The sequence below is a fragment of the Haliotis rubra genome, unplaced genomic scaffold (genome assembly GCF_003918875.1).
Source record: "Haliotis rubra isolate DU_JTF1 unplaced genomic scaffold, ASM391887v1 Scf162, whole genome shotgun sequence".
NCBI classification, from domain to species: Eukaryota; Metazoa; Mollusca; class Gastropoda; order Lepetellida; family Haliotidae; genus Haliotis; species Haliotis rubra.
In genome coordinates, this window is record NW_025765581.1 from 626049 (window position 1) to 644823 (window position 18775).

General features: G+C 40.0%; 1 protein-coding gene across 1 annotated transcript in view; it reads right to left on the reverse strand.

The window, feature by feature from the left end:
* The window catches only part of LOC124271630 (sushi, von Willebrand factor type A, EGF and pentraxin domain-containing protein 1-like), a 46400-nt gene that overhangs the window by 24728 nt on the left and 2897 nt on the right, over nt 1-18775 (reverse strand). Inside the window, exon 2 of the mRNA XM_046706785.1 lies at nt 1581-1680. Coding sequence (XP_046562741.1) covers nt 1581-1680 — 100 coding nt within the window. The remainder of the gene's footprint in view (nt 1-1580; nt 1681-18775) is intronic.

Sequence of the window (18775 nt, forward strand, 5' to 3'; positions counted from 1 at the left end):
ACCTATCGAACTATCTTGAAGTTGGATAAAACCAATAACAGGCTGTGGAACACCTAATTGAGCAATCGACCTATCGAACTATCTTGAAGTTGGATAAAACCAATAACAGGCTGTGGAACACCTAATTGAGCAATCGACCTATCGAACTATCTTGAAGTTGGATAAAACCAATAACAGGCTGTGGAACACCTAATTGAGCAATCGACCTATCGAACTATCTTGGATAAAACCAATAACAGTTGGAACACCTGGTTGATAAACCAATAACAGGCTGTAGAACACATAGTGGTGCAATCGAACAATCGAAAACGTAGCAGTATCGTCATTTCAGATCTGACCTCTCATTCTTGACTCAAAATAAGCCTCATCTTGAAGATAAAACCAACCTCGACAGAGGACTGTGGAACACATAAAAGTGAAACCAACCTTCACCGAAGAAAAAAAATATCCTTCTCATATCTATCAGAATAAACCGCTTGAAAAATACCCAAGAGTAACAATGAAACTACATTAATCTTCTGTATGGTTGATGATTAGCTATTAGAAAATCAGACGCCATTCAATGACAACAGGGTGTATTGATTTGGACGTAATTAGTATTGATACAGCTTGTGGTTTTAGAAGAAGCTCCTATAGAAAGTAGAAAACTATGAATAATACATGTGGTAAATGTGTTTCTTTCTTCCTGATACGTTTTTTTGGAGCTTTTATCAATTTTCCAGTAATATCGAGTATAGGTCGCTAGAAATGGGCTTCACACATTGTAACAATATTGAGAATAGAACCCGGGTCTTTGGTGTGACGAACAAACGCTTTAACCCCACTAGCCTATCCCAGAGCCGCTACAATTATATAGCTAATACCATCACCATCACCATCATCATCATCATCATCATCATCATCATCACCATCATCACCGTCACCGTCACCGTCACCGTCACCATCATCATCACCATCATCACCGTCACCGTCACCGTCACCGTCACCGTCACCGTCACCATCACCATCACCATCATCATCATCATAATCATCATCACAATCACCATCACCATCACCATCACCATCACCATCACCGTCACTATCATCATCAACGATACGTTCTCAAAAGACTCCTGAAGATCCGGGTTAGATGTCGTCTTCAGCAACCCATGCTTGTAAGAGGCAACTTTGGTTAAAAGCCAAACGGTAAAACCGCTATTGTATCTTTGGATTGCCTGGTCCAGGTTCGACTGTGATCTGTATTTCGCGGTATTTCTTTTCTGCTGAGTGCAGCGTCATGCACAACAACTGTGTGAGGAGCTGGTGTTATCTCTTGAGCAGGATACGCTTACCAAGATCGCTCAGTTCACTTAGCGCCCCTCTACACTTTTCATTCTGGCTTGTCGGCCCCTCAGTTTCAGTTCTTTGTCAGTAGGCTTTGGCTGGATGAATTGTCTTATTCTCCACCATTGAATCTTATACCCTAACCATGCGTTAACTTGATATATGTCTCCTATGTATTTGCAAGCTTATTAACCAGTTGAAAGTGCTTTAGATGTCTGAATGTATCTGACAAGTGGAATGCAATGTATTGTACTCACCGATACCAAGACACCTGTATCCAGAAGGAGGTGTAACGACAGCGCAAACAGTCTGTTGAGGACAGGGATACGATGCACAAGGGCTGTGTTGAGGAAACAGCTGCAAGTTCAAATTGTGAGACATTTAAAAATAATAAAAGATACGAAATACTTTCCACTATACTTTGTATAATTTATAAATATTGTACTTGTATAGCTACTGCACATGCATTACCCCAGGTTATCTGTGTGCAACCCATGAAGATCCGGGTTAAAATTGATCTTCAGCAACCCATGCTTGTCGTAAGAGGCGACTAACGATATCGGGTGGTCAGGCTCGCTGACTTGGTTGACACATGTCATCGTATCCCAATTGCAAACAAACAAACAGTATGCTCTCAGCTTCATGGGTTGCTGAAGGCTAGTTCTAACCCGGATCTCAAATCTGCAAGGTTTAAGTGATGTTTTAACTTTGTCCATGTGTTTGAGTGGGTGAGTGAGTTTTACCCCGCTTTTAGCAATATTCCAGTATCAGAAATGGTTTTCACACAGATGTATTTTTGTGTGAATATGTAGTGAATCTACATATGAATGTGGGTCTATCCTATGGAGGTACATACGCAGGCACCCTAATATCAATAACCAATTTTTAACATATTCAAGTGTCTCGTGACATATTTAGCCTTCTGTCATATTTTTGTCAATAAATAATACCGATACAACTATTTATAACAATAAGAAATTGCTCCTAAAGCAGTCAATGTACGACTCAGCAAATATGAGCAAACATTTATGAAGCAATTATAGATGTATATATACAACCCTTTTGAAAGTACAGTGAAACGATATTTTAGTTTTTTATTTCTTTTTACCCAAATATCTATCAAAATTACATGAACTCTCTCGGTCTGATCTTTATTGTGTCACGTGTCCATTTCCCTAATTCAAACGGTAAGATAACCAAAAAATCTGTATGCTAATTACCATGACAATTAATTGTCACTGAAGTTATTGAAAAGCATTTAGAAGTTGGACAAACATGAATACATGACATGTTTTCATGGATAAAAACTCTTTTGATTTTTCATACGACGTTTCAGAACCAATTCTTGCTGCTTCATCCTTCACCTGATGAAGGAGCAAGAATTAGCTCTTAAATAATTAATTAATAATTGTCGCTGGCTTGACTATTGCCCATTCGTGTATTTCTAGACGGTTTACCTGTCCCTTGCTATTTGCAGTTGTTCTGTTTGAGTGATTTGATTAATTACCCAAACTGGTTCATCAAGCAGAGGAGTGTTTCGCTTCAGGGATTATTGTTCCTTCATTACCTTTTGTATTGTCCTCATACATTGAGTCATCAGATCCCTTTGACCTTGCATTTCTACCTATTTTCCTCTAGCTTCCTGGAATAGGTAGTTGTCACCGTTTGTCACCTGTTAACCCACCAGTCATTTTCATGGTTAATGTTGTCTTTTATGTTAATTAAGTAATATGAATTAGACCATAACCTACTCTTTGCAACAAACCATTGGGAGTGAGGGAGTTTAGTTTTACGCCGAAATAGCAATATTACAGCTATATGGCGGCGGTCTGTACATAATCTAGTCTGAGCCAGACAATCCAGTGATCAACATCATGAGCATCGATTTACGTAATTGGGGTACGATGACATGTGTCAACCAAGTCAGCGAGTCTGACCACCCGATCCCGTTAATCGCGTCTTACGACAAGCATTGGTTACTGAAGATCAATTCTAACTCGGACCTTCACGGGTCCCATTGGGATAGAATCTTCAGAGAATAGAATTTGGGCATTATGAATTAGCAGATACTGTCGACGATTCCCATGATAATCTTTCGTTAGACCCGGGTCAGAATTGGTCAATTGACGGTGTAAAAGCGAGTAATGGGATCAATGCTCATGATTTCAATCACGGGATTGTCTGGTCCAGACTCGATTATTTACAAGCTGTCGTCATGTGACTTGTTTGAGTTCCATTTTAGAAGTTGGGAAGTACAATACAAACAAACCTTATGAATAACAACTTGTTTATGTCGTTTGTGCGACGTTTCGATACAGATTCTTATACGGTTTCAAGCAGGAATGAAATATAAAGTTATTGTCCATTAAGTTTGCCTATATCGTTGTCATACGGCTTTCAACATCGTTGAGGGCAGCGTCAAGCAACGAAAACACAAACAATATATTTTATTGGTATTCAAATAATTATCCGTGCTTGCCAAGGGTTATTGTATCAATAGCATCTGCAACGAAACTTGAATTTAACGGTAAAATAAAGAAGTTGTTATTCTTAAACGTTTGTCTTCTTTGTTATCTATCAACTTGTCGGTAATACAATGAAACAATTTACCTCTGTACAAAACCTGTGGGCATTTGTTTACTCATTATTACCTGCTCGGGCATACAAAGCAAATCGTGGCACAAAATGCACGTCAATATAGGTTTTCGTTAATCATTAACTAATTAGTACATAATGACAGTCACGCTGCAGGGAGTGTACCTGTGAGATGTCAACAAATCGAAGTGAATTGTAAAAGTTGTTTTTATTATTCTCTTTTTAACAATTTATTTGCCTCAGTTTGTGTTGATAACGTAAGGCGACAAATACAAGTAAACTTTTCTGTTTAAATCATTTATTGATGTCTGGTTGTAGTTCTGAGCAACGCTTATAGACACGCACTCCTTAACCTGCAGACCCATGCTGATTGTGAACTACATGGCTTAAGTACTTAGTTAAATTAGTTAGAGTGATTGAGTATAGTTTTACGTCGCATTTAGCAATGTTCCATCTATATCACGGCGGGGGACCTCATAAATGGGCTTCACACATTGTACCAAGCTCTTTGGCGTGACGAGCGAACGCTTTAAATTAGTTAGAAAATGGGGGCGGTGGGGTAGCCTAATGGTGGAAGCGTTGGCTCGTCACGTCGAAGACCCGGGTTCGAATCCCCACATGGGTACAATGTGTGAAGCCCATTTCTGGTGTCCCCCGCCGTGATGTTGCTGGAATTTTGCTCAAAGCGGCGTAAAATCAAACTCAGTCAGTCAGTTAGAAAATACGCAGAATTTCATGAATATAGATAATGCTAAAAGTTAAAAGGGGTCATTTGGTACCATAAACTTACTCTTACATTCTATGAGCGAACCGTCCATATAGTCTTCACCAATTAATTAGCTTTTTAAAAACAAATGATTATTAGACTCTGGCAATGATGTTCAATATTTCAATAAAGAATAACCTTATAAGTGACAATAAATATGTTTTGTTCAGTAATGCAGAAGACCTGGTGTGTGGCAGCAACAGTCTCCGAGGGTATAATGTAAGATGGAACTGTCTCCGACACAATCAATCTATATTTCTTCATCCCATGATGACAATCTAATATGTCTTAAATAAGAGACGTAATTTTCTTATAAATACTTTTAAAATAATTGTGAAGTGCTAAATTCCTTATTCACATCCAGACCTTCGAAATCGACTCATGAGTTAACTAATTTCGGAAGACAACTCGTGATCTTGAGTAAATTCAACACTAATTATCTGAGGCTGAAAGCAATTATTCCTTTTAGACCGCAGCCTTAAAGCAGTTCATCAATTTTATATACATGTAGTCACAGATAAATACTACGGTTACGCTTTGATAGTCCGTTTCACATCATGATGTAAGTGGGGCGGTGGGGTAGCCTAGTGGTTGAAAACACACACACACACACACACACACACACACACGCATGTCATGTACAAAATCACCCACCCCCCCTAATTTTTAAGCATTATTTTTTAATATCTTTATGTACAAAATTGCTGACCCTCTAGTACATGTGTTCAAAATTGATGACCCCCAACCTTTCAATGGGTGACCCCTCCTTAAAATCATCATCATCATCCCGCCTAGCCATACAGAACGGTCCCTTAGAAAGAGAGAACTCTACATAACATGGTATGAATGATTTAGCAGTCGTCCATGTCATATGTATGACAGCTGGCGTTGTTTTGGGGGTTTTTTTTGGCTGTACGTTTCTTTCACCATCTACGACAATGGATAGGCGGTATTACATTATATGAAAATTACACAAATTAATCACAGAAAAAACAGTGACGACACCCGGGGTTCGGATAAAGACCAACATTTTATTAACACCATATCAGCCCCCAAAAGGAGCTAGGCCGGAGGTGCTGAATACCATTCACTTCACTATTGTATGTACAGGGAAATCTCGAACACCCGGTGTCAAGAAAAAAACTTTCTCGATTTGTATTGCGACATATATTGGGATATACATAGACAAAGTTCTCTACCACAATTGATCTTCAGCAACCCATACCTGTCGCAAAAGGCGATCAGGTAGTCAGGCTTGCTGACTTGGTTGACACATGTCATCGTATCTCAGTTGTGTTGACCGATGCTCACGCTGTTGATCACTTGATGAACAGGTCCAGACTCGATTATATACAGACAGCCGCCATACAGGTGGCATATTGCTGAGTGAGACGTTAAAAAACCAACCAGCCAACCAACTATACCACATATATATGAGTTTGTTCAAAATTGTCTCTGTTCACCCAGCAGGAAAATGGGTACCCGGTGGAAAAAAGTCATATGACTATAACCTTCTAGCGCCTAACAGGCAGCTTGGGTTATCCGGGGTAATAATGTGCTGTGCCTTGATTGTTAGCGCTATGAGCATACCTAGTGTGGAGATTGGCGCTATATAAATGGACACATTATTATTATTATTATTATATCTCTAACAACCATTGGAATGAATTATTTTAAATTGTTTATCGAAACAAACAAACAAGCAAACAAACAAACAAAATGTTAAATTTCCCCGTATTAACAAAATGTCATGAACACTGACAGAAATTTCAGTGCTAATATGTTCCCATCATGTTTTCATATAACATGAACAATGTTCTGGAATGTTTAGACAAGGAATGACATTGTGACATTGATTGTATGAAGGTTCATGGTGCACATATTTCAGTGGCTGAACAGCGACTCATTCCCCTGTGAACCCCAGCCTTCGTGTGGTGGGTTTGAACGGTACTAGAACATTCATTAGGTGGAATCGGCGAGACGTGTTTTTAACGTCATACAATTGAGAGAGAAGGTGAGTTGATTTTGTTCCGGATGAGACACAGACACAGGGACACTAATCCCGCGGTCCTAGATTGGCCATTGTAGTATATGCTGTGATAAAGTGAGTGAGTGAGTTTAGTTTTACGCCGCACTCAGCAATATTCCAGCTATATGGCGGCGGTCTGTAAATAATCGCGTCTGGACCAGACAATCCAGTGATCAACAGCATGAGCATAGATCTGCGCAATTGGGAACCGATGACATGCTGTGATAAAGGGTTGGCTATCGACATATATCGCAGAGATCGATAATCGTTAACCAAACATCGATCGATTATCGATAAATATTACTTTAACGTAACTTTGAGCAAAAATGCCAAAAAAGTCTAAAGGAAATCAACACATTTCACATCACTGGTAAGTGGTGACATGTTTTTGTATGGACTACTAACGGTACAGGGGCCTGAACATAATCAAGAAGCAGATCATGAGTGAGGAAATTAATACTTGTTTCTGTCATAATGTACGATATTATCGATAACACATTTTTCATATCGATAATCATTAATCATTTTTCCTATCGACGATATTTCCGATAATCGATCAGTTTAACTCTACTGTGACGTATCCAAGGTAACTGCCAATGTACAGACTCATGGAGTATAGGATGCACATTGAGAATGTCATATAATGCATCTGGTATTGGGTATTGACAGTGTGAAGATCAATAATTATTGTCCCATTTACACGAACGTACGGTAGTAAATATCCAAGGCGCTTTCCGCTTGGCGATTCAGACTGATCAGTATATCGGAGATCGGACATTGGATCAATACATTTTTTCGCAGAGACATTGATGATATATATCTAGCATATATCTACATGGTTGTTGAATGTTAGATCAATTTTGATTATTAGGAACAAATACACACAACTATGGCCTTCAATTAAATATGCCCTTTGGGAATAACCCATGAAAATCACCTGTACAAACACTATCTCATGACTACCCAATATGATCCTGAAAAATAATATCCTGGTCAAATATTGAGGCTAGTGCAACCGGTGTTGATGGTCCAACAAGGCCCGTAAGTAGGTCACGGCACGGTGACAAACAACGTACACTTGGTCCGGTCTAGTAAAGGCATATTTGGCGGTCGCGCAATGTGGAACCAGAACTGGTTCTTGAATATACGCGCGTCACCTGATATCGGAAGTAAGCTCGGCCCCGTCTCGCATATCGCAAGTTCGCGCGCAAAGGAATCCCGGAACCAGCTCAGTACCGGAAGTAGCACCTCGCGAGACTTTACAGGTCCTACTGTGACAGACCTGGGCCCGAACCTGGTAGGACATCCCACAAGCCTTTCCTTAGCTAGATGCGTCGTCAATTAGTCGCAGCTTGTGTCACTGCTAACGATGGTCATACCCTATCTTCCGTCTTTATATTGCAGAAATTCTGCGAATTGCGCCGTAAAATCGAATTCACTCACTCAGATTAGTTCATTTCTTCATTGATATCAGCATACTGTTCACTTGCAAACACGTTCTTTATTTGAATTTTTGTTATAATTTCACATGCAAGTCACCGAGGGACAGGATTTGGTTCATCAAGTACATAATATCTGTATATAGAACCCTAAGGATATCCATGTCAACACATATTGCCCTCATCTATTCCTTAAAGGTTAGGGGCGGTGGGGTAGCCTTGTGGTTAAAGCGTTCGCTCGCCATGCCGAAGACCCGGGTTCGATTCCCCACACGGGGACAATGTGTGAAGCCCCCCGTCGAGGTATTGCTGGAATATTGCTAAAAGCGGCCTTAAAGTAAACTCACTCACTCACTAAAACTCTGCAAAGGTTAGGGGCGGTGGGGTATCCTAGTGCATCACTCGTCTCACTGAACTACCCAGGTTCGATTCCCTACATGCGTTCAAAGTGTGAAGCCCATTTCTGGTGTCCCCGCTCCCCTCCCAATGATATTTCTGGAATATTGCTAAAGGCGGCGTAAAACCTCACTCACCCATTCACTTAAAATGAGTGAGTTAAATTTATAGTCACTTTCTCAAAATGTCAGCCATATCGCGACTAAAACTGGTTATACTTAAATAATTTATAACAGTATATTATCATATCTATCGACGAAGGACTTTAAAATATTTAGAATATCATTGTTAGAGATTGAAAACTAGCATGTAACTTTAATTATATAGTATTTAGGTCATTACAACATAAAAACGGGCTATAGATCACCCACAACCGAAGGTAGATCACCATACTAGGGACCATGGGGACTTAAAGTACTTTTGCTACCTGCATGGACCCTAGCTGGATTTACACCATCCCTTCATCCATTCGCTATTGTACTGGGATTTAGCCGTGATATAAAACGATAAATATACTACTACGATAAATACAAGTCTTCAGGGTAACTTTCGGACTACCAAACTTAAAAGTACCCTCTTAGGAGGACAATAATTTTACAATAATTTAACCCTCTCTGAAGATACAGCCGCTAACAAGGTTATTTGATTCTTATCAAACACGGGACGATAATCAATCACCCTCATGACTGATAAACGAAGCAATATATGTTGTTTATTTGTTTTTCATCATTAGACTGAAATACCTTTTATACAAGAAGTTGATTGCCACGAGTCTTTCTTACATGTTTTTCTCATCAATGAATATTATATTGGGCGGATATTCATTGAATTATATTACGAATAAAGATTATTTGTTTATAGATCAAGATTACACATAAATAATAGGAATTATTGAACAGTTATTGACATCATGCAAAATATCCCTTTTCAAATGACCTCTTTAGAACGAGTAATGTCCATTTAAAGAGCGTGCTAGTCGGGACGTGAACAGAAGACTTTTGTTTGAAAGTGGCTTCATTTTGTATTTTAGCATCACATTTCTTATAACCTTTTAAAAAGGAACTTCTGTCAGTTTCAAAAGATTAATGGATATCTTCTTAGTTCGCTTGAGCTGTCATACAAGTTCTGAATAATTAATCTGACATCGAAACAGCTCCAAATGAGATATTGAACCATTACTATATATTATATATGTAATGGTTTATGTCAAATATATATTTTGTAACCAAGTATCGACAATGCAGTTTCTTATACTGTAACAATTCAGTGTTTGTGCGGAGAGGCAACATGCCTATGAAATGTAAACTTTCAGAACGTTCAAATGGTCGCATGAACAAAACTGTTATTTCTTAATTATTAAATATTTTTAATAAATTGCTTTTGATGGCTTGGTTCCAAGACCACAAAAGGCGTTTTGGTAAACAAGGGTAAATCTGCCATGTCACCATTTGCACCTAGTGTACGACCTGTGAAGGTCCGTGTTAGAATGAGCCTTCAGTAACCCATGCTTGTCGTAAGAGGCGTCTAAGGGGATCGGGTGGTCAGGCTCCCAATTGCGCAGATCGATGCTCATGCTGCTGATCACTGGATTGTCTGGTCCACACTCGATTATTTACAGACCGCAGCCATATAGCTAGAATATTGCTGAGTGCGGCGTAAAACTAAACTCACTCACTCACCTACAGTCCGTTTGAGTCAGAAACGGACCGATGAATTGCAAATTTTATCATTGTACAAAATTGCCACATAAATATAAATAGTACACATGTACTAGAGAAGCACGTGCACAAGTGCCCACCAAGTTATTGATCCATTAGCCTGTGCTGTGCCGTCTCCATCCTTTCTCGCACACATGGCTGTCCCTTTCTCTGCACTCCTCCCTCGTAACAAATAGTGAACTGTGTCAAAATGATTTAATGATAGTTCTTAAAGAACTTTTTAGGTGGAGTCCGGAAAATTTTCAAATATAAGAAAGCTGTTGGGTATTAGTAAATGATAAACATGTGTCCTATTTATATTTATGTGGCAATTTTGTACAATGATAAAATTTGCAATTCATCGGTCCGTTTCTGACTCAAACGGACTGTAGTGTACGAAGTCACGGGCGTTATGGCTGTCACAATGTTGTGTTTGCGACCTTGAGTTCATCGGTGATGTTCTTTCCACACAAACCACTTATTTTCTGTACCAGAAATTGCTGTATGTTCCTGTAGTGTAATCTCAAAACGCCAGAAAGATCTGATTGTTCGTTCGAATCCCGTTCCCCCGATTATTATATTGCGGATTGTTGGCACCAAAGTGGTAAACCTGCACCACTTCGGGATTTTCCCCCTTAATAAACAGACCGTGATGTAACTGGAATGCTGTTAAAAGCGTTCGATTCCCATTATCCTTTATTATGTATTCGGGTTTGTTGGCACCAAAGTGGTAAACGCCTTAGACCTGCTCCACTTCGGGATTCTTCCCCGCAACAAGCAGACCGTCATGTAACTGTAAGCGGCGTTAAACCCAACTCTAAGTATGGCGATCTATGGCGAAACTGGTGAGAAATAGTTCCGGCAATATTGTTTAAAGCACTTTGGCCAAGTGTGCATTGACAGTCAGTGAGTTCTAGTCCCATCGGCAGTTTTTCAGCCATTGTGACTAAAATAAATTCATGAGTGAGTTTAGTTTTACGCCGCACTCAGCAATATTCCAGCTATATTACGGCGGTATGTAAATAATCGAGTCTTGACCAGGCAATCCAGTGATCTACAACATGAACATATCGATCTACGCAATCGGGATACGATGGCATCAACCAAGTCAGCGAGCCTGACCACCCGATCCCGTTAGTCGCCCCTTACGACAAGCATGGGTTGAAGATCAATTCTGACGCGGACCTCCACGGGTCTTATACATTCATGACACATAAACTGAGAATATAAAAACCTGTTGACGACCTACATTAAAAACATACAGAAAATCGCAGACACAGATGTGAACCTGCACTTAAAGCTAAAACTATAGACAAACAACATATACATCGTACTACAGATCACCAACAACTGAAGGTAGATCACCTACTAAGGACCATGGGGTCTTAAGGTACGTTTGCTTCCTGCATGGACCCTAGCTGGATTTACACCATCACTTCAGCCGTTGGTGATTGTGCTATTTATCTATTCACAAAACATGTTTATCAAAACTTTTCAAGCAATTCAATTTCTTTAAAAACCCAATTCATTATATAATAATTCACGTGGTTAAAACGAACCATCATTATTTTTACACTTAAATATTGATCCCTTGTGATGGAAAAATCAATATGGTCAAGCAGGTCATGATTGACCGTGGTTATAATGGCTACAGAATGGATGATTTTCACCTGTCAGCAAGTACTAAAGAGTATATCTGGAATGACCAATACGACAGCGTCGCATAGTAATTTCCTCACATCTGAACTGACAACCAAAGTAGCTATAACCAATAGTTATTTTATTTTCATGTAATTTATTTACAAGCACCTCAGTGTCCCACTTCTTTAGCATCAGATCGCGGATGTCAGTTCTAAAGATCGGTTTGTAATCAGCATAGGTAAGTAGAAGTGGCGTCTTAGATTTGTAGAGAGCTGTTTTACCTGCAGCACCTGCCATAGTGCTACCGGTGTTACCAGTGTTACCAATATGGCTGGGCAGCCAACAAAAACGATGCCGCATTGGTCAGTAGCAAGAACGTTAAATCGTTTAATAATTTCGGACAGATGGATGCAGTCCAACTCGAAAGCAACTAAACATAGAATACCCAATGAAACACTGATCATAATCATAGCATCAGACACTGTGGGACTTTTTTTTTGCAGAATTTATGACCAAAAATAATAAAGTTGTTTAACAAACTATCATTAAAATTTTGACACAGTACACTATTTGTAACGAGGGAGGAACAACCAGGTGTACGCGAGCACGTGCTCAAGTGCCGACAACGTTATTGATTCATTCACCTGTGCTGTGCCGTTTCCATCCTCTCTCGCACCCCTCCCAAACAGTGAACTGTGTCAAAATTTTAATGATAGTTTTTGAAACAACTACATTATTTTTAGGGCATAAATTCTGCACATAAAAAATCACAGAATTGGTCTGATATTTTGACTATGATCAGCGTTTCATTGAGTAATATATGTTTAGTTGTTTTCAAGTTAGATTGCAAATCATCGGTCCGATTTTGATCCAAACGGACTATAATATGGCATTAGCTTCTGCTGTAAAAATGGAGCAGCCATCCGGGTAATCTTTAAGATATTGTTCTGGATCCAATGACACTGGCTCTAGATAGCAATTGGGTCACCATCCTAGGGTCCATCTTTAAAGATAGATTTGAAAGTATCATGAGTGCTTGTTAATTCTATATATTGTTGCTGGTTAATAAGTTAGTTTGTTTCAGATTTCTTTAGTTAATGTTAGGTCCATCTTTGGCCATACGAACTGCTTTGGTGGGGAAGAGTTGAGGCTATATTTTCAAGATAGTTTTAGCTGCAGAAACAGCAGATTGTATTCTTATTCCAAGTGAATAAGGGATATTTTTTAGTGTAGAGTTCTTTATAAAGAGCACTGAACATGCAAATCATATGCAGGGTCAGTCTCTTCCCACAAAGGTTACTCAAGTCATATTTTCCCACGTACCTGTTTAATACGGCCATATTTCCCAGTTCCCATAAAACCGTAAACTGAGTTCTGTCTAGAAGAAACGTTTGCGCGTCGCGCAGGGGAAGAGGTTCTACGTTTCCCGAAGCATACGGAAATTACCGATGCTTTGCGAATAATGGCTTTTGAAACAACGTCGCTGATTGCACAACTAAATCTGATTGCAACCAATGACGAATCCTGAACACTCGCACCATGAAAGGGCCGTATTAGAACAGAGGTACGCGGGAAGATATGACTTGAGTAGGGAAGAAAATGATGCTGGGTTGGATTTAGTAGAACGTAATTTAGAAATATACTGTAAAGATAATTTAAGACGGCGTAGTTTTAGCGATGGCTCATCAGCCTCTACATATAAATTATGTGTCGGTGAGGTACTGAAGGCTCCAAAGCAAAGCCTTGGGCCTCTGAGATTGATTAAATCTAATAGTTTTAAAGTGCTTTTACAAGCCCCACCATAAATGATGGAGCCGTAATCCAGTTTAGAACGGATCTGAGTTCTGTACAACCGGAGGAGGTTATTTTGACCCCCGAACCACATATCAAGTGCCTTCGGGCATTAATTATTTAAATATTTTATATGAGGCTGAAAGGTCAAATGGTGATCGAAAATAATCCCCAACAACTTGTGTCAAGTAAACTTAGTTCTGCCTCCGACATACAATATACACTATCACAGTGTGTGTGTGATATTTATTCATTATCCTTCATTAAACGTCAAATTCACATTGTACATTGTACATGCTTGGCCCATTTAATTTTTATTCTAACAGCCTCACTTGCCGGACTTCAACCATTAAAAAACACAAGAGTTCATATGGATCCATGGCCAGTTCTGCGTGTTTGGCAGCGGACACACCGACAAAGCACACCAAAAAATCAAACGCTCAGAATTCAACTTAACATGACGTTATCTGAAAACGAAATCAAAGGCCTATCAAAATCATCCAAAAGTGGCAACGTAAATACCAAAATTCAAATTCTCGGAATCGGGTGGTCAGGCTCGCTGACTTGGTTGACACTTGACACATTCCAATTGTGTAGATCCATGCTCATGCTTTTGATCACTGGATTGTCTGGTCCAGACTCGAAATCTGATCTACCGCCGCCATTGAGCTGGAATAGTGCGGCGTAAAACTAAACACACCAACTGCAAATCCTTCGCCTCTTGTTATCTAACACCGCACGGCAGTACTCAGCGGTCTGTAACACTATAATTACGTTTCACTGTCTGACTTTTTACGGAAAACATTGTAACAAGATCATAAAGATTACATAAATGTATTCATGAACATTTACAACAAACAAGCTGTAAGAAATTTTATCGAGTAATTTTAATTGACTAGATAAAGTCATGGCGACCCAGCACAAGCCAGTATAATGACGTCGCGAATGAGTTACTTGCTAATGCTGTACGGACAAGATTCTGACAGCACGATCAGTGATCACAATGTTTGTTTGTTTGTTGTTTTATGCCGCACTCAGCAATATTCCACCTATATGGCGTCGGTCTGTAAATAATCGAGTCTGGACCAGACAATCCAATTATCAACATCATGAGTATCGATCTATGAAATAGAATTGGTCTTCAGCAACCCATGCTTGTCATGCATATGAGGCGACTAACGGGATCGGGTGGTGAGAACTCGCTGACTTGGTTGACACATGTCATCGTTTCCCAATTATGTAGATCGATGCTCATGATGTTGATCACTGGGTTGTCTGGTCCTCTACATGTCTACCATGAAACGTTTTGAAAGTTTTACTGAGGCCTTGAATGTTGTAACCTTGATCGAACACCTTCTGAGCAAGAGGCAGCGGTGGCGTAGCCTAATGGTTAAAGCGTTGGCTCGTCACGCCGAAGACCCGGGTTCGAATCCCCACATGGGCACAATGTGTGAAGTCCATTTCTGGTGTCCCCCACCGTGATATTGCTGGAATATTGCTAAAAGCGGCGTAAAACCAAACTCAGTTAGTCAGTCAGTCTGAGCAAGAGTGACATGACGCTCTTTGAAATCTTGATGAAAGGAGAATACTCAATTGTTTTCCCATAGGTGTGTCATGTGAGAAAATGGCGTTCAACGTTGAAAAATCAAATGTTTTGACAGAACTGAACAGAAAGATTATAAAAATTGAAGCAAATCCTTCAAGTTTTTGAGAATCCACATGCATTCAACTGGTCTCAGATACTCTCTGTGAATATAGAGAATTACCTTCCTTGATAGTATTAAGGATTACGGTTAATGTTTGAGCCAGGGATTTGGTGGTCCATCAGCTGGACCTAGCACTATATTCTCATTGTCTGGGTTTTTATGTAGCTTCGGCATCTTGCACAATAGTGGAATGGACATGTCTTCAGGTTTAAGCTAAACGTGGATGACACCGAGTAATGTTTTGTCAGATTTCTTCCTGGTTTACCATACTGGCCTCGTATGTGGCATTATTTGACGTGTCACGCACAGCAGTTGTATAAAGCTGTATTTTAACCATAAATCAGAACCTCGATAATCTACACGCATGCCTTTAACATTTTAACAGGTTAGCACACATAATGGTAAACTGTAAACATTCTCACAGAGAATCATTATCATTACTTAGTAAAAATACACAAGAAGTGAAAAATACCCCTTCTCATAATTTCCACTTCTCATAATGTGCCCGTCTGTATATTGATGACTATACTTACGAGTATATGAATATCTAGATATATATGATAAATTGCGATGTCAACTCAAACTGGTTTTAGAAAAGGTCAGTCCTCGTGACGGATACATGCTGACAAAGATTCTGACAAATAGTGAAAGGAAAACACATTATACCTATTGACTTTTTAAAACTTTAGTTGATGTATGGAGGATATGGCGTCTGTCTAAATTATTTAGCGAGGTGTTATGGTGCTTTCTTTCATTTAGTATAAAATATGCATGCATATATAAGGTGGTGTTTGTGGTGACTTCTCAGAGCTGCAAGATCCATTGACGGGGCTTCTATTTTCACTGCACAAACCAAGGCCCTTTGTTTAGCTTTGAATAATATACACTCTTCAAAAAAAGAAACGCAAAACCCAAATATCAATGAAAATTTGGTGTTATTCAAGGGCGTGTAGATCAGCGGAAAACAAAGATACATGAATGAACTTTTTTGGAGCAATGCATTGCTATCTTGTCCATATTTCATGAAAATAACAGTTATCACAGTCATTACTGCTGTCCACCAGGTGGTGTTGAAGTCAGTACCTCGTATGACCACCTCCAGCTGCTACCACTTCCCGACACCTCCTGGGTACAGATCGAATCAGTCGTTGGATGTTTTGTTGTGGAATCCTTCTCCATTCCTCCTGCAGCATGTGGAACAACTGTTGAAGATTCTGTGGTGGAATACGACCTCGACGTACCCGTCTATCGATCTGATCCCAAAGGTGTTCGATTGGGTTTAGATCCGGGGATCTGGAGGGCCAGGGGAGGGTATTGATGTTGTTATTGGCCAGGTAGTCCACGGTGGCACGTGCTGTGTGGGGCCTGGCGTTGTCCTGTTGGAAGAGCTGCCGTTGACGGTCAACAAAGTGGAAGACGTGCGGACGGAGAATCTGGTCGATGTATCGATTGGCCGTCAGATTGCCTTGGACAAGCACAAGCTCCGATCTGCGGGTGTATGAGATCGCTCCCCACACCATAACACTCTCTCCAACGAATCTGTCCACCTGTCTGATGCAGTTAGGAGCAAAACGTTCATGACGTCGTCTGTAGACACGGTCTCTACCATCACGTCGCCTGAGGAGATAACGGGATTCATCGCTAAACCATATGCGCCTCCAGTTTGCCAGGTTCCATGGTAGCACCGTGTTACACCATCTCACTCGTCGACGTCGATGTAGTCGTGTCAAGGAGGGGGCAACTTTTGGACGTTTGGCACGTATTCCTACTTCTCGGAGACCGTTCCTGATTGTCTTATCGGACACTCTTCGGGCTCCAAACTGTTCTTGTGCTGTGTCCCGGGCGGTACGATGGCGGTCACGTAGGTGGGTTACCCGGATGTACCGATCTTGGGCAGGTGTGGTGACTCTAGGTCTTCCTGATCTTGGACGGTCATTTGTCGAATTTGTTTGACGAAATCGATCCCACAATCGAGTTATTGTGCTGGGATGAATGTTGAAGATCCTTGCCACCTCACTCTTTGATTCGCTAGCTTGCAATCGTCCAATTGCCTGATTTCGATCGGCAGCGTTGAGACGTCCCATTTTCGTGTACAGTACTTGCAAAGATCGTTGATGAAATTGTGAGATTCATTTGGGTCTTTTATAGTCACATGCTGTACTCGTGAGAAACAATCATTGTGCCTGATATTCGTGCTGCATGACATCCACGCACATCATGACAATCCTGATTGATAAAACCGTTCAAAATCATTTTTGGTTGCGTTTGGTCAAGCATGATCTTCTAAAACATTCCAGAAACAATGTGCAACCCTAAAAAAATGTTTGAGTTTACATATGTGTACAAAATTGTAAGTATCATTCTTGAATTTCATTTTGCGTTTCTTTTTTTTGAAGAGTGTATATTAAAGGCACTACATCACACCACACTTCTCTAAAAATAGACAATGCACTTCTCACAATAATACTACCTATCAGCCCTCATATAATTTATTCCCAAAAATTTTACGTATTTAGATTACAATATTGAATTAAAAAGTTCGAATGAATAAATGCAACGTTGCATTAAGCCGACTCTCGCGCCCTCTACCGGCCGAACATTATTTCAAGCGAAGCCTATAGAGTTATGTCCCTTGGAACACTCTTTACGAATATCTTACGCATAACTTGCTATTGAAACAAGTTCGGCAAACACCGACAACACCACGTGCGACAGTTTTCAAAGTACGGAGCAATTGTTTACATTCCATGTATGGCAAGTGTTTGGAAGCTGTTCGCCTCGAAGTTTCAGTTATCGATTCCAGGCAAGTCATAAGAGATAATAAGTCTTTTATTGCACCAACAGGGCGCTAATGTGAAGGCATATGCCCTAATATCTATAATATAAAACAAAGTATTGTCGAAAATGTGTGAAATTGTGCCTTTAAGCATACAGTGAATGAGTGAGTTTAGTTTTACGGCGCTTTTAGCAATATTCTAGCAATATCACGACGGGAACACCAGAAATGGGCGTCACACATTGTACCCATGTGGGGAATCGAACCCGCGTCTTTGGAGTGACGAGTGAACGTTTTAACCACTAGGCCACCCCACCGCCCCTTTAAGCATTCAGAGAATAGGCAATGTTATTGTATTTCTAACAGATTGTCATGTTTACTGGTCTGAAATCTGAACATCAATTTCTGGCAATCCAATTTGGATAAACAAGCCACCAACAAGATACATGGTATTCATCCAATAATATGAGGTAGGCATGATAAATCATCTTTATGGCAAGATATAGGTTTCAGCTCAATAGTCACTTACACTTTGTACGTGATATATGACTGATATTTCTCATTGTATTTGGCATAATTTACGACTCTGGAATTCCTAGTCAATAGTAATAGCTGG